At 40.6% G+C, this 24,783-nt stretch overlaps 1 protein-coding gene across 2 annotated transcripts in view; it reads left to right on the forward strand.

Moving 5' to 3' along the window:
* The window catches only part of LOC125311390 (CUB and sushi domain-containing protein 1-like), a 300,533-nt gene extending 277,433 nt beyond the window's left edge, over positions 1-23,100 (forward strand). Inside the window, exons 52-71 of one of the 2 annotated variants that reach the window (XM_048269385.1) lie at positions 314-487; positions 936-1,109; positions 1,234-1,407; positions 4,801-4,989; positions 5,408-5,581; positions 6,656-6,838; positions 9,902-10,078; positions 10,484-10,663; positions 11,837-12,010; positions 13,287-13,460; positions 14,035-14,108; positions 14,349-14,460; positions 16,150-16,329; positions 17,234-17,299; positions 17,478-17,639; positions 17,751-17,863; positions 18,121-18,208; positions 18,444-18,567; positions 18,876-18,938; positions 20,167-23,100. In XM_048269385.1, coding sequence (XP_048125342.1) covers positions 314-487; positions 936-1,109; positions 1,234-1,407; positions 4,801-4,989; positions 5,408-5,581; positions 6,656-6,838; positions 9,902-10,078; positions 10,484-10,663; positions 11,837-12,010; positions 13,287-13,460; positions 14,035-14,108; positions 14,349-14,460; positions 16,150-16,329; positions 17,234-17,299; positions 17,478-17,639; positions 17,751-17,863; positions 18,121-18,208; positions 18,444-18,567; positions 18,876-18,938; positions 20,167-20,326 — 2,915 coding nt within the window. In that variant the 3' untranslated portion in view covers positions 20,327-23,100. The remainder of the gene's footprint in view (positions 1-313; positions 488-935; positions 1,110-1,233; positions 1,408-4,800; positions 4,990-5,407; positions 5,582-6,655; positions 6,839-9,901; positions 10,079-10,483; positions 10,664-11,836; positions 12,011-13,286; positions 13,461-14,034; positions 14,109-14,348; positions 14,461-16,149; positions 16,330-17,233; positions 17,300-17,477; positions 17,640-17,750; positions 17,864-18,120; positions 18,209-18,443; positions 18,568-18,875; positions 18,939-20,166) is intronic. The other variant, XM_048269386.1, reaches the window with a different exon arrangement.
* The last annotated feature ends 1,683 nt before the right edge of the window (positions 23,101-24,783 follow it).

A 24,783-nucleotide genomic window follows, 5' to 3' on the forward strand; every position in this document is an offset into this window, starting at 1 on the left:
CCTTTCATTGGATTGATTCCTCACCCATTTAACTATCATTTATATTAGATGTCCAGACACAATGAAGAACTACTTAACAGAGCTAACACAATGGCAAACGCTCAAAGTGTAAAAGTTAAAAGCCATCGTGTGTCATTTGCATTTCTTTTTCACTCACTTTGACATGGCAGTTTTTTGCACTTCTTCTTTCATCTAGCAGTACTAAAAGCACATTCTGAGATCTTTCAGAGGGGAGAAAATACTAAATCACATATCTCTTCTTCATGTGAGTCCAAATAATAAGCTCTTCTTTGATTTTCCTCCCATTCCCTAGTTATTTCTTGCGGTGAACTTCCTTCGCCGCCCTACGGCAAGAAAATGGGCACATTGAGCACATATGGTGCCACGGCCATATTCACATGCAACACCGGGTATACGTTGGTAGGATCACACATTCGTGAATGCCAGGCTAACGGCCTCTGGAGTGGAGTGGACACACGATGTCTAGGTGAGCGTTAATTGTAGATTCATATTTTAGCAATGCATATATTCAGCTATATAGTGATATTGAGATTGTGTTTCTGAGGTGTACCTGGAGAGCACCTTTGATTTGATTTTATTAGAGCTCTTTTTTTGTCAATACATAGCATATGTATTGACCTCACATTGTAACATACTTTCACAGTGAAGTATTACGGTCTCAAGCCCAGAGGATTGATGCATGGAACTAATGTACAGAAATGACCATGTTAGTTTTACCTTGGAGCACATTTGGGCAAGGCTAAGGTGTAGTGGCCATTTCATGGAAATACCAGGCAGTCTCGAGAAAGTCCACATGACCATTCCTAGTCTAGTTCTAGCTGATTATTCAACGTACTGCACATTGAAGTGCTTCTGTTTAATTGTATTGCATTTATTGCCACCATCAAAGAGTTAAATGTCTTGTTGTTGTGCAGCTGGACATTGTGACTCTCCAGACCCTATTGTTAATGGGCACATAAGTGGCGATGGATCCAGCTACCGGGACACTGTGGTCTATCAATGCAACATGGGGTTTCGACTTATTGGAACCTCCGTTCGCATATGTCAGCAAGACCACAGGTGGTCCGGACAGGCACCCGTTTGTGTTCGTGAGTATCTTTGTTCTCGTTCGGAATGGTCCTAACTAGCTAATCGAAGTTTCTGATATCAAGCCATTTTTATGAATTATTTTGAGGCCAGGCCATATGCTAATACGTTTATAACTGTGCGCAGCTATTACCTGTGGCCACCCGGGCAACCCAGCAAATGGCCGGACGAATGGCAGCGAGTTCAACCTGAACGACGTGGTCAACTTCACCTGCAGCACGGGCTACGTGTTGCATGGTGCTTCAAAAGCACAATGTCGGATGAACGGACAGTGGAGCAACACTCTTCCAGTGTGCAGGGGTAAGGGAACATTGATTTTCCAGGCCATGTCACATTTATACCATTGCTCTGCACTGATCACCACTAATGTGGCTACTTTACACCGAATAGATTCAATCAGAGTGACTTGTATGGCAATAACATTTATATATTACTCCCTTAATTGAAGTCTGGAACGCCTCAGGGTTCCTTGGTTGGCCTTCATAGGAGAACCAGAACGATCCTTTTTTCAATAGACCGTTGAGGAATAGCCACTGATGTGGTGACATAGAACATTTAACATTTTAATGGTGCAGTAGGCTAGTTTGCTTTTCTTGGCAGGACATAGAAATGGTCTCCAGGGCCTTCACTATATATTTGGGAAAGTAATGATAAAAAAGCTCATTAATGATGCATCATTATTCCCACATTGTCCAACCTTTTTGCTTTTAATTTTGTCCACTCTTCTCAGATAAAAAAAAAAGGTACCTGACTGCACTCAAAAAAAAAAAAGAATTGGACTGATACAGTCTTCTCTCTCTGCGGATAGCTCCATGTCTTGACCACCGTGACTCTTATTTCTCACCTTTTCACACTTGTCCTGCAGGGAAATCAGTGCACCTGTCCTGAGTGACTGTCTCTCATTTCTCTTCTGGCTAGATACAATTCATAAATCACGTTATTGTTGGTTATAATAACTCATCAATCAGATGTTATTGTTAGTTATAATAACAGTATAATAGGATGTTGTAGTGTCTATTTATCACTAACTTCTAAGCGATATAAAGCCAAACAAATTATATTTACCCACCAAACACAGCCGTAAGTTACGCGATTGGTAATCTTTGTTTATGTTTCTCTCAAACTTTAATCTAATTCTCAGATCATTCATTTAAACTGAATCTACCATTTAAATGGATGAGAGATAAAATAATTCACCCACTTCAGTTGTCATGAGCAGGGTAACTAATTTTAGAGCCCGAAAAGCCGTTTGTTTTTCTGCTGTGAAGTTGCACATTTTAATATGGGGGTCTATACAAATTGCTAGTTTTTGGAGCTGTACCCTTAATGGTCATTCGAGGCACTGCAGCCTGCAGGTTTTCTGAACTTCTGTGTTGGCTGCATTGTTCAGTATGGAATGTTGCTGCTTCGCCAGAAAATGAAGGAACAACAAAGCAAAATGCATAAAGATATAGTATATTGTTTGCACAGCGCTGAAAAAAAATATATTTCCTATAGTCCTTACTACCAGCGCTGTGCCAAAAGTACATCAGTACCACTGTTACTAAACTGTCAGCATCATGTGTGGATGTTCACCAGCATTAACAATGTAAATTCCAATTGTATTTTGACCCATAGCTCATAGTTTATGTATATACAAGGCCAATTGCATGGATAATTGTTTTCATGAGCTGTAAGGTCTTGGTTGTTCTGATTTGAAATTTAGATTGGCTGGAGTAGGCCCCATCAAAATGCTGTATATACTTTTTTTTTTCCAATAGTGAGCATGAGTTACCACGCAAGGGTAGTCATCTTAAATATTCATGAGCCTGCATGTATTGGACATGTGGTCAGAGCGGTCTCACCATACATATGTTGACATGCTGGGTGAATTGGCTGTACTGTAAGTCAGACACCCTGAGATGTGATTTGAAGCTGAAAATCCGCTGGTATTACTTGCTCTCTCCTCTGCAAAATTACTGTTCCATGAAACAAGCTGAGGGAGACGGTGACAATATGTTACAGCTCTCCACTCCCCTCTCGGCCTCCCTGTCTCTCTCAGAATTAAATATTCGAACAGTATCTATCGATCGTACAGAGTTTAGAGCCTTGTGGGGGGAAAAGAATGTATTTTTTTGTCTTGAAATACTTAATCTAATATTATATCGATGGTGACAAATACCGTATCTAAAATTACTGCAGAATATAAACGTCCACAATATCTTAGGTAGTCTATGCTTTTAATAATTTATTGAAGTCACTGCTAAGATAACTAACTATAAGCTTTTTTTTTTTAACTATTTAAGTCAAATGCATATTTAAGGCATTACTGCACACCATGTCATTGTCAAAGTTTAAATATTAATGTTAGCAAATAAACACTTGAATTCTAATGGCTTAATAAATCATGGATGGGCCACTGTAGGTTATTACAAATACAGCTCTAGATAAGTGGTACCATTAAACAAGATATACCACAGGAGGCAAGCACTATTGTTGACTACATTTTTAAGGTAGGTGATAACAGTTGGTTATCGTCTGTTGGTTACTCTATATTCAAATCCCTTTAGGTATCATGTGTTAAATACTTAATTTGTTGTTAGGTACAGTGTGCTGTTGATGCATGATTTATTTAGAGCTAAGGTCAGAGTTAGATTTAGAGTTAAGGTTTGTAAAGTGTAACAATTCGCAACTTTATATGAGGATCATTAAGGACTTTTCCATTACTGAAGTACACTGCAGAAGACACCCAATAGCCTAGTTTCTTCGTACCAAGACCTGACATTAACAAAAATAGATTTGTTTATGTAACATACTCAAGTAGGGTTAGGGACGGGTATTTCTTTGTAATATAGAGCAATGCTAATATCTTTCTATAGACTCATAATACTGACATTCTCACTCTGACATTTCACTTGTAACAAGCATCCAGCAATCATCATTTTTTAGGACCTTTCAAATAATAGGACCTCTAATAAAAGAAGAAGCATGCCAATAGCAGGTGCTGCCAATTATCAATTTTTCAGGGTTGTTTTCCCCTCCTCTCCTCCTCCTTTCCCCCAGGGACACAATCGACTGCCAAGGCATTGGCAGGTGTCACTGAGGCAAAGCAATCAGTTTTGTTTCCCCTGGACATGACTTCAACTCCGCTCTCGTTCTCTTTTTTTTTTCACGTGAAGGCCAGTGACTGAAGGCTGAGTTCAGCCAACTTTGCAGTCAGAACCGCAGCTTCCTTGTTACTGCTCCTCAGATGTTGTGTTTGAAATGCAGCGAGAGGAGAAACAAAAGAGTGAGCACTGAAAGAGGGTGAAACATTACAATACTCGAGAGGGGAGAACTCAAATGTAGCATAGTCACATTCACAGGAACATGCAGCCAACAAACGCAGCGAAGGGAGAAACGTATGAAATATGTACAATGATGAGTTAAAACAGAAAGAATCCAAATCCAACAGCGGTTTGAATCTGGGCTATGTGAGAGAGAGAGGATCACGCTACCATGCTGCATGTCTTCAAAAGCCCCATGGGTTGGTTAATATTACTCCAAGGCTCGGGAGCAATCTCACTCTTGAACTTTTTCCCATTGATTTCCTCGTCTCTCCAGACTCCCCACTGCCACCCCAGCTTTACCCTACCCTTACCCCACTAACTCCAGCCCCCATCCACCCACCACCCCCTGTCAGACATTAAGCATCTGGTTGGTTTTATCTTGCAGTGGTAAACTGCTCGGATCCGGGCTTTGTCGAGAACGCCATCCGTCACGCGCAGGAGCGCTACCCCGAGAGCTTCAACTACAGAACCAGTGTGATGTATCACTGCAAGAGGGGCTTCTATCTGCTCGGTTCATCAGTCCTCTCCTGTCAGTCAAATGGCTTCTGGGACCGGTCTCTTCCTAAGTGCCTTCGTGAGTAATACGCCTGGCATTGTCTTTGCCTGTGATACACACTGCCACTGTGATGAATTTAGTCCACCCCCCCCACCCTCACCCCCCCAAAAAAAAACTCGTCAGCAGCATTGCGAGTATTTGTTTGGGAGCTGTGGCGGCTATGATGATGATGATGGTGGTGAAAATAACAGCAGAGGCAGGCGTCTGCAAAGGTGGCTGTGAAGCCGGGAGTCACAGAGGGCTGCCACTCAGGAGCCATCGCAGGAAGGACGAGTTAAAGATAGATTTATAATGCGCTAGGAAAGGAACAGAGAGACAGTTTCAGAAAGATGTTTTCTTTTTAAGTATCTGTTATTGTTTTTCTTTTTTTTTTTTGTTTGTTTTTTTTTCCGCCTGTATTTCTCTGACTCTCGCTTTCTCGACCTCCCCCGGGCAGCTATCTCCTGCGGTGACCCCGGCGCCCCGCCGCACGCCACGCTGCTGGGGAAGAGGTTCACCAACGGAGCCACGGTCCATTACTCCTGTGGCCAGGGGAGGACGCTGATTGGAAACTCCAGCCGCTACTGTCAGGAGGACGGCCGTTGGAGCGGCTCGCCACCCTACTGCTCAGGTAAACCCCCTCCCAGACCCGCCAAAGAGGGCACCGGTCAGCCGGGTCGCCTGTGACACGCTTCACACCACGGCACACAGGCCTCTGGCCCTGCAGCTGCTTCATTAGGATGGGCTACTGCCCTCTATGACATTCTGCCCCTATGTGAGGGACATCAGGAGGCCAATTTGAGGGAAAAGAGGAAAGAAATGAACCTTGTTGGCTTTAGTTTTATTTTTTTTTCACTAAATTTTACTGTAAATGTCTTTTATACATACAGTACATTACATATATGCTGTTTATGTATGACTGTGTATACACCATATACTGTTCCCTATGTTTCAGAGTTAACCTTAGACCTTCTTTCCTCAGAGCAAAAATTATTTATATTTTGGTGGTGTATATATGATTAATTATTTACTGTTTTCAGTTATTTATAAGATTATCTACACCACCCAAAGCAGAACATGTTGTTCAGCACTCAACACCTAGTGCCTTGAGAGGTCACAGTCCGCAGGCCTCGTGCTGTACACTTCATTCAAGGGAGGCCTCTAGTTCATTGCAACATAGCGCTGCCTTCCTCCCATGGCCTCCCCTTGTGAAGGAAGCCAGGCAGCTAGTGTGAAGGAAGGGCCACTGTTGAATTAATGTATGCATTACTCATTGTATATATACATACACGGTATGCACTTTCAGAACAGAGATCTCCTGACCAGCTGCTGTTTCATTACTACAGGCAGTTCACATTCCTCTCCTCCTGTGAAGATAGGCAGGAGACCAATTATCACATGAATAGCAGGAAATGCAGCATGTTTAAACCTGTTTCCTGCTGAATGCAGTCATAATTTTATTTCTATATTTAAACATGGCGGGTAAGCCATTAGCACCCCTCATCATGTATTTATATGTATCCGTACGGGCCACTGTGTTGCAAGGTTAGCCTTAGATGTCAGAACTTTTTATTCTGCTAGTGGGGCTGCACTTAACACCTAGCTCTAAATGGTTGCCATTGTTTCTGCCTTCAGTCATAACTGTGGTGATTAACCTGTGATGTTTCCCTATGTTGTGGCGTATTTTTCTGTTCCCCGATCACAGGTGGCAGCGCAGGGGTTTGCGGCGACCCTGGCATCCCCCCTCATGGCACCAGGCTGGGCGAGGAGTTTCGGCTCAAGAGCCTCCTGAGGTTCAGTTGTGAAGCGGGCTACACGCTGATCGGCTCGGCCGAGCGCACCTGTCTCCAAAACGGCTCTTGGAGCGGTGTCCAGCCGGTGTGTGAAGGTGAGCTTCCACAGATGGAGGTCCATATGGAATGCGTGTGTGTGTGTGTGTGTGTGTGTGTGTGTGTGTGTGTGTGTGCGCGCATGCATGTGTGTGTGTGTGTGTGTGGGTGCACATTTGGAATAGGCTCTAATGACAGGGGTGCACACCACATGGGTTTCTAACTTCATTCAACTGTTACCTCTAAATGCTCTAAGTACCTCTGGGTGACATGATTGTGAAGTGAAATACGTCTTGAAGAAAATATTTCACAGCACTTTCTTTAGAACATGCATTTAGAAATGATGGCAGAACGCAGGGCCATGCATCAATTACTCTGAGTAGAAAAGGACCATATACAGTAGAGCATACAGCACATGCAGTTCATTAGCCATTTCCCATTACATCATATGGCTACACAGTCTCACTCCCTACTCGTCAAAGGTCTGACGCATGGTCAAGGGTTCTTGGCGTCAAAAGGAGTGTACTGTAATGTACTGTGTACTGAGGACTGTACAGTCCTACCTAATAGGCCTACTCGAAGCAGATAGTGTTGTCTAACAGTCGAGTGGGTTAATGCACGTATTTCCAGAACAGGTCTGCAACTTTCAGGCAGTTCTGAGTTCGAATCTAGGCAGGAGCAGAGCCTATTATAATGAGCGCATACGGGCAGTAAAACAACTGTTATGCGCTGTTACAACTGTAGGCTGCAATGGTCGCAATACAGAAATATGTGCGTTTTAGTTTAGTTAGAGATTATTGTTATTATTTTTTTTTTTTTTACCTTACGTTACCTACACCAAAGCTGAATAAAATTATGCAAGATCAAAGTAACCTAAGGTAGCCTATGGCTCTGATGGTCTGCGATTTTTGTTTTTATCATTTCAAACAAATCATTAGTCTAATGTGACAGCATCACCTTTGATGGACATTTATTTCCTTTCGTCTATATTTGACGATGAGGGATTAACATGAATGTCTATCTGACGGACCCCCACGTCGGAAAACAACGCAGAAGGTACACCTTTCTCGTTGGAATTTGACGCCAAGGACCCTTGACCATGACGAGTAGGGAGTGAGACTGGGTTGCATATGGCTAAATTTGAAACCATTCCATCAGCCGTCATCAACTACAAGTCTATATAGACATAATCACATGGTTATGGAGAGCTGTTCCATGAGTTGTTAATGTTAACTTAATGTCTTTTAAAAGCTATGGTTACACTTTACTTGAATGTATCTACATAAGAGTGACATGACACTGTCATGAACGTGTCATAAACATTATAAACAAGTCATAAACGTTTATGACATAACACTTCTGTCACTCGCTTCTGTCAAGTGTCATTCGGTTTTTGTCATGACTGGATGGTTAGTGTTCGGGTAAAAAACAAACTAACTAGGATATTATGTAATTCTTAAAGATTGCATTTTGGAATACTATTGTACCATACATACAAATTCGGTCTGCTGTCAAGCTAAATACCACATGTATGGATTTCTTATGGGACCAATGAAATCCATTACTTAGGGGACATTTATTATTAACAAGTTTATTTAACAGCTAATTTAAATTAATGCCTCAGTAGGATGTTCCAGAAGCAGAAAGCATATATTTCAGTGTGCCACTGAGTGACATAATAGAACAAGTTCAATTTAAGTATATAACATTTAGATTTAAACGTATATACTGGATCTGTAGTGAGAAATTCCAGAGTGTATATATTTTTACATTCCAGAGTGTATGTATTTTAACATTTGTTTTGATCATCGCCACCTTTTGATTAAGCCAACCCAAATTGCATGCATACGTGACCTTTGTCACACCACATGATGGGGGTGATTAATCATTGTTGACAAGTTTTTCTCTTAACGCAATCATTGAAGAGGGCTACTTGCTTTAACATAATGCTGGCGCCTCATGAGACAAGGTACGACCGGAGAGAGAGCTCACGTGAGGCGACGGAAGGGGGATCACTAGAAATGTATTTAAGCAAGACCATTTGTATTTTGTCTTGGAGTTGGTACGGTTGTGACGCTGGGATGGCCTACGTTCTGTATCAACTCAAAAGAGTTTTTTGTCTTTGCCACTGCTCGGTTTGGATGGTCTCCACTTTGTTATGTACTTGGTTATTTTTTACACTACAGATCCTTAAGGCACTTAAATACTTCCCAGTATTCTCGCTCTTACATTATGAAGTTTGCATTCGCAATGTAATGTAATTCTCCGTACTTTTTGCTGAAAGCATGATTTATTTAATACATGGCATTATAATAATTAAGCATGAAAGCAAATGTCTGTAGCAATGATTGTGCTTCTAATGATAATCATCCTCATTAAGAGAGATAGGAACCTGAGTGTTCAGTACTTGCTAATGGGTGGTTATTTACTATACCATCAATATGGGTTAATGAACAAGATCTCAATCAGGTTTTAATTTAGCCGGGAGATTCTCTTGAAGACGATGCGCCTGTATGCATACTAGCAATTAAGCAGCACTCACATGACCCATGACTGGCATGATACACACACACACACACACACACACACACACACATACACAGCTTTTTTTTTCTTCTCCTCACAGCTGCACCACAACATCTGACTCAGTTGTTTATGACGAGGTGGGGGGGTGGGGGTGGGCGTGTCTTCAAATGTTCAGTCCCATTGTCAGTATATCCGTCTCTCTTTAAGATTAATGTGGTGATGACAGAGACTGACACATCAGACAGTTAATGGAAAGTGTTATACATGGTAAACTTGTCTGTACGTAGATGAGAATAATAGACATTGTTCTACAAATGTTGTGAAAGTCGTTTTCCCCTTCTGTTTTTGCTTTGTTTGTTTTGATATCAATTCTATGAACATTTATGATCATGCTTATGCTGTTTAGACCAGCAGTTAGAATGAATCAAATGTGTAAGAAATTCAAAGCGGGATGTTTTTTTTGTTTGTTTGTTTGTTTTTTTATCTGAAAAATGCTCAAACTGAATGTTTGTTAGCAATCTGTTGCCCATTAGAAGATTAGACTCCAAACAAACGTTTATTATTTACTTCTCGCTTTTTCTTGCCTCCCTGCTCAGCCATTTCCTGTGGAAATCCGGGAACGCCAGCCTTCTCCAAGATCATGTTCAGTGACGGGATGCTGTTCTCCAGCTCCGTCACATACTCCTGCTGGGACGGCTACAAGACCTCGGGCCTGACCACACGTCACTGCACCGCGAACGCCACTTGGACTGGCACGTCCCCCGACTGCACAGGTCTGGCCCGCAAGGAGTCTCACCTGTGATTCTGTTTGTCACAATCACCCCATGGCCATTTGTGTGTGTGTCTGTGTGTCTCTGTGTGTGTTTGTCTGTGTGTGTGTGTGTGTGTGTGTGTGTGTGTGTGTGTGTGTGTGTGTGTGGTGTCCGTGTGTGTGGTGTGCGTGTGTGTGGTGTGTGTGTGTGCGGTGTGTGTGTGTGTGGTGTGTCTGTTTGTCTGTGTGTGTGTGCGTGTGTGTGCGTGTGTGTGTGCGTGTGTGTGTGTGCGTGTGTGTGGTGTGTGTGTGTGTGGTGTGTGTGTGTGGTGTGTGTGTGTTTTTTTACACTCCTTCTTTTCACCTTCTTCTCCGATCTTTTTCCTGGCGCTGAGACTTAAGTGAATGTCCTTGTCCTCTCTAACAGTGATCAGCTGTGGAGATCCTGGTCCCATCGCTAATGGGATTTATATTGGAAAGGACTTCACGTTCAACAGCACTGTTCAGTTCCACTGTAATCCTGGCTACACCATGGAACCACCTGGGTCATCAACACTGCTCTGTACCAAGGATGGCTCCTGGAACCAAACTAAACCGAGCTGTAGAGGTATTAATAATAAAATCAGTGCTACAGGCCAGGGATTACCATAACAATGTCCACTACAAGGTCCAGCATGACTGAGGCAGATAATGCACAGAACAAATGTCTGCTCGTCTGCTCCATAGTCTTGGTTCTAGGCTTTTGATCTTTTCGGCTGGGTAGAAATGTCTTTTAAAAGGAGATGGGCCGGATGGACCTGTCAGTGCACATCAAACATGAGCTCTCAGGTTCGTCTGTTACTCATACAGGAGTAGAACTTATACTATCAACAGTTTAATTATTTCTAGTTCTAAGATCTACAAGTATGTGGTGTTGGAAACTAGAAGTAGTATTAGGTAAATAAATGGTTATTTCATGATGAGCATCCTGCCTCAGATATTTTTATCCTTTCAAATCTTGATATTTAAAACAAAAATTACACCAGCATCATAAACAAAAGATTTCTCCCTCTACAAACTGAATTTCATTAACCTGGTAGTATTACTTAATCATGCTACATATCCCAGCATCTAATGATGCCTTTGGAATGCTACTCTGAAATAAAAAATAGAAAATAACTTGAAAAGTACTGTAGATATCACACACACACACACACACACACACAAAAACATGTTGGAATCCGGAGCATCCCGAGATCAAAAGATTCTGGGGGTTTTTGATCCTGTTTTTTCATACAGCTAGTTGGATTATTCCCTTATAAACACTGAAGGGATATATCCTATGAAATGTGTAAGATCTGATGCATCAGATGTCAAGCATGCCATGTGGAAAGAGTGGAAAGCAAGTTATTGGTGCAATGCAGGAGAGCCCAGACCCCCAAAAGAAAGCAGGTAGTCAGTCTGGTTTGAAGCAAGACATGGAAAACTGTGCCTCTCCACATATACATTTCTGTACTGTATGTCGTTTGGGATATATGCCATATAGGCTCAGTGATTCATGGGCATAATCCCATTTAATCATAGCCTCTATCCCTGTTTAATTCAAATGCATGCATTTACTGCATTGGGGCGAATGGTGAAGCAGGATTAAGAGGGGTGCTGTTTTTCATCATATTTTCAAGTGAACAAAAGGTGCATAATAAAACAAATGGATGTTACACACACACACACACACACACACACACACACACACACACAATATATTTATTTCCAGTTCTGTTTCATTTTTCCCCGTCCTCAGTGGTCATGTGTGGCCACCCTCCGGCCATCCGCTTTGGGAAGGTGGAGGGTTCGGACCTGCAGTGGGGTGCTAGCGTCACCTACAGCTGCTTCGATGGCTACCAGCTGTCCTCACCTGGCATCGCCACCTGCGAGGGTAGCGGCACGTGGCGTGGTGATATCCCACAATGCCTGCGTAAGTTGAACACTTTCAAGCCAAACCCACATATTTGCATATAGCTGTGACAGTCCTAGTCAATTCTTGTTATATTACTATAAAATGATTCAATCAGGTAGTATTTTTAAAAAAAGTGGTGACATTGGCAGTATTCAGCCTTCTTTGACCTGTTTTTCACACACAGTCTGTACAGTTATTTATTTATTTGTTTGTTTGCTTGCTTGTTTACAGTTATTTGTTTATTGTATGGAAGTTTCTTTTTTAAAGGTGTTGCCTTGAAGAGCATTGCCTTGGGAAAATGGGCCACACATAGCAGTGTCTTTTCCAGATAGTTGTGTGCCAATGTTTACTGGAATATTACACAGGGAAATGTGTTTTTATTGTTGTATTATGTGTCTCTGTTTCTTTATACGCTCTCATTATTTTATACCCCCACATGCTGTAACATGGAAGAGACAGCTGTTCATTTCAGTGTCATTCAGTGTTCAGTACTGATACTCTATTGATTGTAGGACTGTGATTTCACTGGTCTTTTTTATATTACTGACTACCGTTATTTGGCATTGGGCAATTCCACGCAAAACTGTCATGTCCATAACGGCAGCTAAATACCATGCCATTGTATTGGTGTTATGGATGTGACAGTTTTGCGCGGAATTGCCCCATTTAGAAAAATAGTCAGTGTGTTTGAATGCTAGTCATGTTGTACATTTTCATGCTGGCTATAGACAAGGTGTCTAAGATTGGGTTCAGATGGTGTTAGACATGTTAGTCACAGTTGTGGAGAAGAAAACATGTGTTGACTTTAACCTAGAACATTGATGGCTTTGACAGCTCTGAAATGGGCCGTGACACCTTTCAATATAAATGTCAGTCTATCTTGCATTGATCCTTTGAGCACTCAGAGTTTTGCCTGAGCACTATACAAGACTCGCCCGGCATGCAGACAGAGAAAGCAAAATAGTCCGCAGGCCCTGACTGCCAGCCTTTGACTCTGTCAGGCACAATGTGCTAAACTCAGGTTAAAAGGTGCTTTTAAACTACATGCGCTGGCTGTGTTGTCATCAAAACCGCCTGTGGCAAGTAGTACATACTCTAGATACCTTTGCAGGGAATAATAACAAAAATAAAGCAACAACAAACTGTATAGTTGACAAGAGGAAGCTAACTTTTTCATTAGCGTTAGCGTTTTGGCCTTGCGGCTACTGTCAGTATTCCTGTATGCACTCACCTAAAGTGTTGAGAAAGATGCTGTGTGTGTTTGTGCATTTCTGAAATGATTTGTATTCCACAGCTGTGCTCTGTGGAGACCCGGGCACACCGGCGGAGGGCTACATGGAAGGGAAGCAGTTCACCTTCAGGTCGGAGGTCACCTTCTACTGCAGGAGCCCCTACATCCTGGTCGGCTCCTCTAGGAGAGTCTGCCAGGATGACGGATCGTGGAGCGGGGTGCAACCCACGTGTGTAGGTGCGTTAGCATGCAAGTGTGGCCCTGTGGTGCGTTATCGGAGGAATAATCCACCAGACCAGCTGTCATTATCACAACAACAAACACCTGACGGTCATCAGGACCTCTGCAGGAAGTGGAGGAGTCTTGTGTTGCCCAAGGTTTTTTTGTGCTGTAATTCCATGACTACCTACCACACAAACTCAATGTTAATAAGGTTTTGTAGAGGTGTGTTAAAACATATTCAGTATGCAGTAACTAAGACCTGTTACATCCCGAAAAAGATTTTATATGTGCTTAAAATTCTTTCTGTCATTTTATTTACACAAAAGGACCTTTGTGTATGCTCTCTTTGCATAATTCTATTTGTAGAAATAAATCTATTCAACATTATGTTTACTGTTCAATGCTAAGTACTTTAGAGGCCATGTCACCTTTGTTTTCAATGGCAGTTCATGTAGCTAGATTATGTTAATCAAAAAGACCCTTTCCGGGACATTGTTATCTGCATATTGATTCTGTAATCCATTTCAGTGTCTGTCTGAGAAATAAGAGATAGAAATGCTAATATATGAACATTGCATTTGATATCTAGATCCAGCGTTCAATTCATGTAGAGATCCAGGAACCCCATCGTATGGGATCCCAATCCAGGCTCAGGGATTTGAGGTGAGGAGCTCTCTAATGGTGGGCTGGCTTTTATATGCCTGTAATATGTTCATAGTAAAACACATGCAATGGCATGATGCATGGATAATTCTGCATTTTTCCTTAAAGGTGGTGTCTTGTCAGGGTTACTGTATTGTATTGTTGTTATTTTATTATATACTGTATAAGCACATAAATGTGCCAATGCTGTTTTTGTTGGTATTAGATAAGAAAATGAGGCATGTCATGTTTTCATTCTAGGTTGGGAGTAAGATTTTCTTTAGATGCCGTAAAAACTACCACATACTGGGATCAACATCAAGAACATGCCTTGAAAATTTGACATGGAGTGGAGTACAACCAGAATGTATCGGTAAGAGACACACATTCCTCACAGTCAATTAATTTGTAAGTTAAGTGTGTCTTAATCCAAAAGCCTCATTCTCCTCAGGCACTAACTTACTGAAAGACTGACAATAAAGTGAAATATTGTTTTAGAAAATGTGCCTTTTTTATTGAAAGCACCACTTTGGTTAGGCTTTGTCTCATACCAGGCAGCGGCGCCTTAATACCACCCGAGGCCCCTGGGCTATATTTTTTTAAGCCCCACCCCCCCAACCGCAAATATTAATTATGATTAAATGATACCCGGCCCGCGATCTGACCCGATATTATTAACCAAAAGCCCACATAGCGTGCGCTTTTGGTTAATAATATGCAGTGTAGCCTAACATTATTCAGCCTATTCACCAGTTTAACGCAGTTTGGGAGGGACAGAAATACTTTTAGCCTATAACAAGCTGGCTCATGTGACGTGAACATGGCTACCTTATGCATTATCACTACACTACATGGAGACATATCTCACGTTAACAAGGGAGAAAACATAACATAGACTATTATATGTGCGAATGGGTTAACACAAACTTAGCTGTTGGTGAACGGAGATGCAGATCACTAATTCATTTCTTTGCGCCACAGCCCATGTTCTGCGTTCACTCCAATGAGACAAGTGAAATACATGTTTTTAAAGCCGTTTCATTTCCAGGCTATTTGCTACGATATTTACCTGCTATGCCTTCTGTTTTCATGGACAGTTACACGAATCCACGTCATTCGTTTATCGTTGCTTCAATCCTACCCACGTTATCTCCAGATTGTCAGTCTCAGCCTCAGTTTCAGCCTCTCCTCTAGCTCCTCTACACCGGGGATTTATTACGTTTTGTATTACGTTTTGTTACATTTTGTTACACTTTAGAATTGGAGAAGACAAAGGGGGCCTCCGCATGGATGTAATTGTAGAGCAGTACGATGTGCTTAAATATTTAGGCTAGCTCCAGAGTAGGCTAATGACGCCGCGAATACGGACACACCGTTTATTATTATTGATTATCATTATTATTATTAGGAGGCCCCTCATTGGTCGAGGCCCCTGGGCTGAAGCCCAGGTAAGCCCCTGTATTAAGGCGATAGTGCATACCAGTGTCATGGTTACAGGCCTCAATCCCTAATAACCCTGGGGATTAGGCTCTTGAGCTTTATATGTGAATGCAAAGACATATCATGACAGAAAAAAACATTGGGTGACAGTCAAATGGAAATGTACATGTGAGGTAAAAAAAAAAAAAAAAAGAAATGGGTGATTCATGGAAGAACAAAAGTATGGATTGCTGGTCTCAGCAAAAAGAATTAAAGTTAGCCAAGTTTAAGCTCTTCGTACATGAGTGGTAAATCTGTGGGTGAGGCTGACAGCGCACCCCGTGAAATCCTTCAGGCTCCTTGCTCACACAAAGCTGCTTCGCTGAGCGGCGAGACTTAAGTTGACTAACTCGGAGGCGTGAAGATAGAGTTCATATATTATGTCGGATAGCAGCGGGGCAGGCGTCAAGAAATCTGCCCACCCCCTACCCCCCTCCACCACCTACCCACTTCCTGATGGCTAGTCTTTATCAATAATATGCATGTGGGCGTGTGGTATTTGTGTTATTGACCCTGCAGTCTGATGAAGTTTGAGTGTTTCCCCTCTGCCTCCCCCTCCTTCTCCCTCCCTTTGTGCTGGCAGCTCATGGGTGCAGACAAATAGAGACACCTGCTCATGTTGATGTAAGGTCCATCGATCTGCCCACTCTTGGATACACTTTAATGTTCACCTGCCAAGATGACTACTTCCTCTCAGGAGGGTCGGAGCACAGGACATGCAAACCAGATGGAAAGTGGACAGGGAAGCCCCCGGTCTGCAAAGGTACACAGATAAATGAGACGACTGAGGTCGGCGTGTGTAGTGTCATCACTTTGCATGTTCACTGTTGTTGTGTTGTCCAGTCATGCAGTCTAGACAAACAGAGAAAGGCAGACACAGACAACACAGGGAGAGATAGAGAGCCAGGCAGAAAGAAAAACAGATAGACAAGTAGACAAACAGTATCTTGGGTATCAGATAAGTATGAAGGCTACTGTGACTGTGTGTGTTGGGTGGTGTGTGTGTGGGGGCTGAAGAGGAAAAGAAAGACTGGTTAAGACAGAGAAAAAAAAACAAGACAGAAACAAGAGAGTGACTCTGAAACCTTGTATAACTCAGTGGATAATGGCCCCAAGTCTAGGCAAGCTTTGGGTCGTCATACAATTTTCATCTCTTCTGCTAAGACGGGCAGGACCCCCTGAGGGCTCTGCTGGGTCAATATATAATTTGAGACAAGGGAGAGAGCAGGGATAAAGCTGCTGTAGGCGAGGAGGAGAAGTCACGGTTGTTTATCCACCTATGATAACAGTGATGTGCAAACAAGTGGTCTCTATTAGGTTTTGAACTCTGTGTGCGATCGTTGCTCAAGAAGTGATAATGTGGCGCTAATGTTTGTTTGTGTGACGCATTCCATTTGCATAAACATGAATGCTAAGAGTATTCCTGGTGCATCACGGGAGAGGCTTGTGTGTGTACTGTATGTGTGTGTGTTTTGTCTCTCGCTATTGTGTTGGAGGGATGTCAATTTGTTCTGCAATTTATGAGGACTCGTATTAATTTGCTCATCTTGCTCCGACGCGAGTAAGAGATGTCAAATAGTGTTGGCCATTACTGCTTTTCATGCATGCAGAAACGGAGAAGGTCACACTTACAAATGCCAAGTTATCAATTACTCTTTGTCTTCTAGTTGGGCCAAAAATAAACAGCAAATCGAAAGGCGCAGATTCAGATGTGCAGAAAAATAAGATCCGTGGTAGGTATCCCCCCAGGCTTTTTTAAAGCTTTAACTCCTGTGAAGCATCTCCACCTTTCATCTTACTTGTGTCTGACAATAACTTCAAGAGTGTAAAAAATTGATGAGAGTTCTTACAAACAAACAATGGCATTTAGAATGTGTGCTTAACGTCACATAAAAAAACTCTATTTTTCAGTTCCAGGAGATGTGTTCTCTACCAACTCGGGCTGGACAGGGTACTACGAGCACCTGGGCAAGCGGCAGACCGCCACTTTAACGGTAAACGGGTTCAATGTAACCACGAGTAGAGTCAATGTCACTCTACTGGAGCAGAGTGGTGTGCAGATTAAACTGTCTGGTACGTAATGAGATGTCTGTGTAATTCCATGGTCACACTTTCATCACATAAGGCCTGTCCCGGGTTTAATAAGGTATTTATTAGTAAATGCTGACATTATCTTGTGCACAGGGACATACAAGAAGGAAGAGAACCATTTGCTTCTGAAGGTCTACCAGATTAGGGGTCCAACTGAGAAGTATTATAGTAAATTCAAGAATGACAACTGGGCAATGGATGGATACGTAAGTTCCACAACAGAATTAGCATATTTCTGCTGAGCATTCTTTAGCTGGCAAGCACTTACATTTTTATGAGGAACATTATTTCTGTGTTTATAGCTTTTTAATGTGGCCTATAACAAAAATGTGTACATGCATGCAAAAACGGTGTAGGGGAGGAATACAAATTGTACAGGCATAAGGGCATAAAGGATATGTTTGTGAAGTTAACATTGCACAGTGTTGACATTATCATTTCTTTTCCTGTTTTGTTGATGCAGGTCACTGCAGAGTCTGACAAGAAAACATTTGTTTACCAGGGTCATATTCACAGCAAAGATTTTGGTACATTTCAGCTAACAAGACAAGGTATATTCACTCTGTATTCCAAACAAGTGGATCATGCATGCATTGTAATTGTAAAACTGAGAGGTTAATCCTTGTGTATAAACTCAATGCAGATCAGATCACCCATACAGTGATTTATATTTATATTATACTTTATATTACTTTAACAAAGCTGAAATACTGTTACACAACTACAGAATAATCACATTGATTGCTGGTTGAGTGGTTTTCTCACACGGTCTTGTCTAAAATACAGGTCTACTGACAACAGATACTAATTCCTACTATGGCACAAACAGCAGTTCTGTTGCTGCAGCTATCCTTGTGCCATTTTTTGCTCTAATACTATCAGGATTTGCCTTTTACCTCTACAAACACAGGTAAGGACTGTTATCATGTGCCTTACACATATAATGTCCACATTTGATGAATTGAAATCTCTAATGTCTGTTGGTGATGGGAAACTCCTGTGCCTCCATATACTAGCGATCTAAATTTATGTTCCAAAGTTATCCATACTTTATTCTGTAAAAAAAACTCTATCTACCCTCTAACCACCATGTATAAAAGCAAAGCAATGGAGTTTTCCATGGCTAAAACGATAAACAAGAAGAAGAAATCATCTGTCTCCTAAATATCATAAAGCATGACAATTTCTAGTTATTAAAATAAATAAAAAAATTGGCAGGGTACTATCACAAGCCACAGATGACAATGAGAGACCCAAAGACGTAATAAGGGGCGGAAGCAGGTAAGACAGAGACTAAATCACCAGGCAACTGCCCTGCAATTTTTAACATAACCATTGTCCTGTTTTATTTTGCTCATTTCGAAAAGAAGCGTTCTCACAAATCCAAGACAAACCTGGGAGGAATTGCTACAAAAATGTGTCAATTTTAAAGCCCATAATAATATCCATTCTTGTCAACATAATTTTTACCAACTAAATATCATCCTGTTTCTTTTGTGAACATTTCCCTGAAGGGTACCATTTTCTTTTAATGTGACGTACTGAATTTTAAGCAATTAAAGCAAAGTTGCCATAGTGCAAAGATAGTAGGTTGAAAAGTATGTTTGTTATAGAATACATGAGGAAATCAGGTTCTTTACTTGTAACCATTGAAGAACTTTTAAAGGTTCCACACCAACTCCTTTGAAAAAAGAAAAGTTATTTTTGTAACAATTTTTAACTCTCAAAATTATCAGTCTAGAAAGGGTCCTTGTTGTTTAGAAAGGTCTGTGTGTGACAACATTTTGAAAAAAGAACCTTTTTAAATGAAGAACCCCTCACAGTTAACACAGGTTACCAACAAGATTTCAGAAGATTTGTCTGTTGTCAAGTAGAACAATATCTAAGTGAAGTTTTTGTTAGATGTTATGCTCAATTGGGCCAAAAAAGTTATCATCCTGTTAAATGCCTTTGTGATTTTTTTGTATTAACTTGCACATGTTAGGTTTCTTTGTGTTCCATCCATCTTGTCAGTCAGCATTATAATCTCTTCCACATTATCTTATGTGTGTTACTGAAATTACTGACTCTTCATATGAAACTCTAAGATGAAGGATATTGTATGTGTTACTGTGTGTTTCCAACCAAATCTGTATGAAAGACACAATGAGATACTCTTGTGCCTTTTCTGTAAATGTTAATATCTGTCAAATGAAAAGTGTTATTATTATTATCATACATTAGAAAGACATCAAAATATACAGTATGTTCTGCTTTCTATTATAGAAGAGGTTTTTTGGTTTATTTTTCCCCTTAGAACTACTGTTTATAATTTATCTTAAATATGGGGTAGTACGTATCTGATTGGTATAGTATGTAGTGTGTATGTAAGTACTATAATACAATGTAATCCTTCTAATGCACTCTAATACATGTAACATATAATTTGCATAGATTTGCATAGTGGATGTCCTGGGGTGTTTATTTCTAAAGACAAATTGATACATAATCCTTCTCTTTTCTTTTTCAGAACAAGACCAAAAGTACAGTACAATGGCTACGCAGGTCATGAAAACACCAATGGACAAGCATCATTTGAAAATCCCATGTATGACACAAACATGAAGCCTACAGAGGCGAAAGCTGTGAGGTTTGATACAACACTGAATACAGTCTGCACAGTGGTATAGCCCCCATGGCTGCTATGGGAAGGATTCATCCATAGTGAATTCACTGGGCTAGCTATGGTTGTCTCATATTCCATATGACAGTTAGTCCTGTGTGACTGCAATTTGGGACTACAGGAAATTTGCTTTGGGACAAATTCTTTAAGGTTATGACATACATACTATTCTATGATCATTTCTGACTAATTGCCATAGAAACACATATTGAAGGTGACCGGAAAGGGATGATTTCCGTGGAGGAGACATCATATGCTTCTGGTTGAGGCCACAAAGGACAGAACATGCTTTCTGGGATCAAGGAGTTCTGCCTCTCAATCGTTCAAACAGGATGAAAGTTCTGCGTCGACTTTTCCTTACTTTCATTTCTGAAATCTCGCTTCCCAAAAGTCTTCTCTTGGGAAATACTGAAGTGTCTTGAAAGGCCACATAATTGTTTTGGTGAAAGGGGAGTTTTTTTTTTCTTCTTTTCTTCAGTGAAGACATACTGGCCTACAAAGCAGCAGGCAACTTAAAACAATATTGTGGCTGAACATACTAGACTTGTCCATCTGCAAGCAGAAAATATGCTACAACTAGAACTCTGTCAGCAGAGGCTCAGAGTTTACCCCCAAGATGGTGGAGGAAACTCACTCAACTTTTACGTTGAAAAACATTATCGCACAAATTTTGCACTAGCGTGGTGTGAATGGGTTCTGAGTTGGTTTAAAATGGGGGGGGGAAAGAGATAAAAAGACAATACAGGGTTTCTGATCATGTGTACATAAACATTTACAGATCCACAGAAAGCATGTAAACATGCTATGTTTTATAGAAAGGCTAATTTAATTTTATAAATTGGTTCCACAAATTAAATTATGATTCATAATTGCACATAATGATGTAATGGTTGTGAACATCATAGGAACCATGTAGCTTTCTTATTCTTTTTACTACCATGCCATTGTTATTTTTATACCCATTTTAATGTGAGGTAATCATGCTTTGTGCAGTAAAATGGAATGAGTGGACTTTTTTGAGTAGCCAAAAATGTCAAAAATGTAGTACCTGGTATCTCCTGGTACTACATGAATGTTGATTTTTCTCCTGAGAAGGGTCAAGTGGTGGATCTGAAGTGGGAGTACGGAAGCTGCTGGCGTACTCACAGAACATTATGAGATGAGGTGAAAACACAGCCCTGCATTATCTTCAAAATTACCTTTATGTTTACATCGTCACAGGCCTTGACTTACTTTTAGCTGTTTGAAGTTTTATCCAGAGGGGTTGCAAATTTGCTTATATATATACATATATAAATATATAAAATATACCTCTTGTGCAGAAGGCTATAATTTTTTACAATGCTGGGGCAGATGAAATGTTTATTTTTCATATATTCTGCACTTACTTTAAAAAACACTGTTTTGATTTCTATGTGCGTGCTCATTAACACGTGTTACGTTCAGGAGGGATATTGCGAATCAGATGTGGGTTTCATTCACATTTCCGTGGCAAAATGTACTTTTACTTGATAGTGGTTTATTTCCAGTTATCTTATTTGCTCTTACCATTAATGAAACATTGGATCTAAGCGGACATCCATACCTTGTTTCTCTGAGTAACACTGCCTTATGACATCCAGAAACATGCCCGGGCTGTTCTAGATTACCCATGTTCACATAAAGTTGTTGTGGCGACGAGAGGTGGGCTTTATTGAGTGCATATTCACTGTGATTCTAATGTCATGGGTTAGCTTGCTGATGTTCCTACTACTTTACATTTGTGCATGTACAGAATTCATATGATAAATGCACATTTTTTACTGTATGAACTACCTACAATATTGATTATTTTGATCATGTTACCATATGCACTGGCTTTATAAACAGCAGTGGCAGCGCAAATTCATATTTACCCTCGATGAAGTGGCTTTTCATACCAATTCGTAACATTTAATTTCAGAGGATGCGTCCCGAACTGTGTAAATTGGTGTTCCTAAAGAATTTGTTTATTTCTTTAATCTTCGCAAATAGTTGGGCCTTATTATCATAAATGAGTGGAATCTCAAATCAGTGGTTAAGACGATATGCGCATATTATGTCTTACATAGTTTATTCCCATAGAAGGACTCAAAAAGTTCAACTTGGAGCTTTCCATGAAAAGTTTAGAACACAGTAAGGTTTTTTTTTTCGGAATTATGTTTCTTTTGTTTGTTTTTATTTTTTATTTTTGTTTATTTGTTTGTTTTGTTTAGTGTAGGATGGGTTCACTTCTTTTTCCCCCACTGTTTGCTTCCCACATTATGCATCTGACAGCTAGTTAATCCATGTCTGCCTTTCTTCAGGCTTGCTGCAATAATGTTTTTGTTTTCTATCCCTGTAAAATATTTTGCCAACAAAAGAGCTGTAAAACTGCATTTTAACTACAATCATGCTATTTGACCACATAATCATGTTATCACGTGCTGCTGACTTGAAGTAGGTGCAAAAGAAAATGTTTTTGTATAGAAATATATTTTTTATGAAGAATTTGTAAAATTATTAAATATGCTGTACTTTTTTGATTAATGTAGGTACAAAAAATTGTTAAAATAAATGTTTTTACTGTACAAAATGTAAAGTAATTGTTTATCTACCAACAGTTATATATCTATGGTTACATTTTTTCAACAAATAATAATATATACGGGCTTTTATGAAAAAAAACAGAATCTGCTCGTATGTGCTCTTTGATGTGACAAAAATATGAATCTGAATCTGTATTGAAGATTGTTAAATGACACCCTATTTTGCAAAGTATAACTTGAGATAAATATTAAAAATTTGTAATATAGTTCTTTCATCTATGCTGAATATTTGTCTACACTTCAAACATTAAATCAAATCATATGCTTCCTCAAAGATAGATGTTTTAACATTAATGTGTAAAGGCAAGGTAAGACCACAAAAGAGCACTGACGTGTCAGTTCAGCATTTTGGATATTAGTGTACTGGATATTAGATTAGATTAGATTAGATTAAACTGTATTGTCATTGTACAGAGTACAAGTACAAAGCCAATGAAATGTAGTTTGCGTTTAACCAGAAGTGCAAAAAAAGCAGAAAAGTGCAATGTGATATACAGAGTATAGACAGGCATAGACAGGACAAGATATATAGTGCAGTGTATTAGCAGTAACCTTATAAGAGCAGAATAAATATGGCTATATAGTATGGACAATGTATGAACAACATGTACAGATATGTGCAGTGTAGTAGCAGTACATTATACAAGAGTAGTAAGAATAATATAGATATACAGTATGCAGTGTATTAACAGAATATATTATAAGAAAAACAGAATAAATATGGATATTCAGTATAAACCGTATAGACAGATATGGCTTAGTTGGTTGGTTATTACCGGGATGCAGAGCTAGAGTTCAGTAGGGTGACAGCTGCAGGGAAGGAGCTTCCTCTGAACCTGCTGGTTCGGGTGCAGAGAGACCTGTAACACCTCCTGGAGGGGAGTGGGGTAAACAGTCTGTAAGAACAGTCTTTGATGATGCTGTGTGCCTTACGTAAGCATCGCTTGCCCTGGATGGCCTCGATGGAGGGGAGTGAGGAACCGGTGATACGTTGGGTAGTTTTCACCACCCTCTGCAGTGCTTTCCGGTCAGGGGCAGAGCAGTTGCCATACCATACGGCACAGTTGGTGATGATGCTCTCGATGGTGCAGCGGTAGAAGTTCACCAGGATCTGAGGGGCAGGTGGACCTTCTTTAGTCTCCTCAGGAAGAAGAGACGCTGATGAGATCAGAGATACGGACAGCCAGAAACTTGAAGCTGGTGACACCCTCCACCTCAGTCCCATTGATGAGAATGGGGGTGTGTTTGCTAGCATTAGACTTCCTAAAGTCCACAATGAGCTGTTTGATCTTCTTGGTGTTGAGAGCCAGGTTGTTGTCAGTGCACCACGATGTTAGGTGCTGGACCTCCTCCCGGTAGGCCGTCTCATCGTTGTTGCTGATGAGACCAATCACCGTAGTGTCGTCTGCAAACTTGACAATGGTGTTAGAGCCATGTACAGGTGTGCAGTCGTATGTGAAGAGGGAGTAGAGGAGAGGGCTGAGCACACATCCCTGTGGTACGCCGGTGTTCAGGGTGATGGTTGAGGAGGTGTGGAGGTTATCTAACCTAACAGACAGGTCTGTTGGGTAGGAAGTCCAGAATCCAGTTACAGAGGGAGGTATTGATTTTCCAGATTAATCTATTAGTCATAACAGCAATGTATAATACATTGGACACATGGAATGGTAATATGATGAAAGTGTTTGAATGAAAAATATCAATTACCAGAAATGGTACCATCGTTGAATATATTTTATTTTGCCTTTGCTTTGTAGTGCCTAATTTAATTCTATTCGACTTTCCATGAAAATGATTCCTTGAAGAAGGCAAGAGTTTCTACCACTGGGCAATAATTTAGACTTTAGGATGATCCCCA

Source organism: Alosa alosa, chromosome 18 (assembly GCF_017589495.1).
Source record: "Alosa alosa isolate M-15738 ecotype Scorff River chromosome 18, AALO_Geno_1.1, whole genome shotgun sequence".
NCBI lineage: Eukaryota > Metazoa > Chordata > Actinopteri > Clupeiformes > Clupeidae > Alosa > Alosa alosa.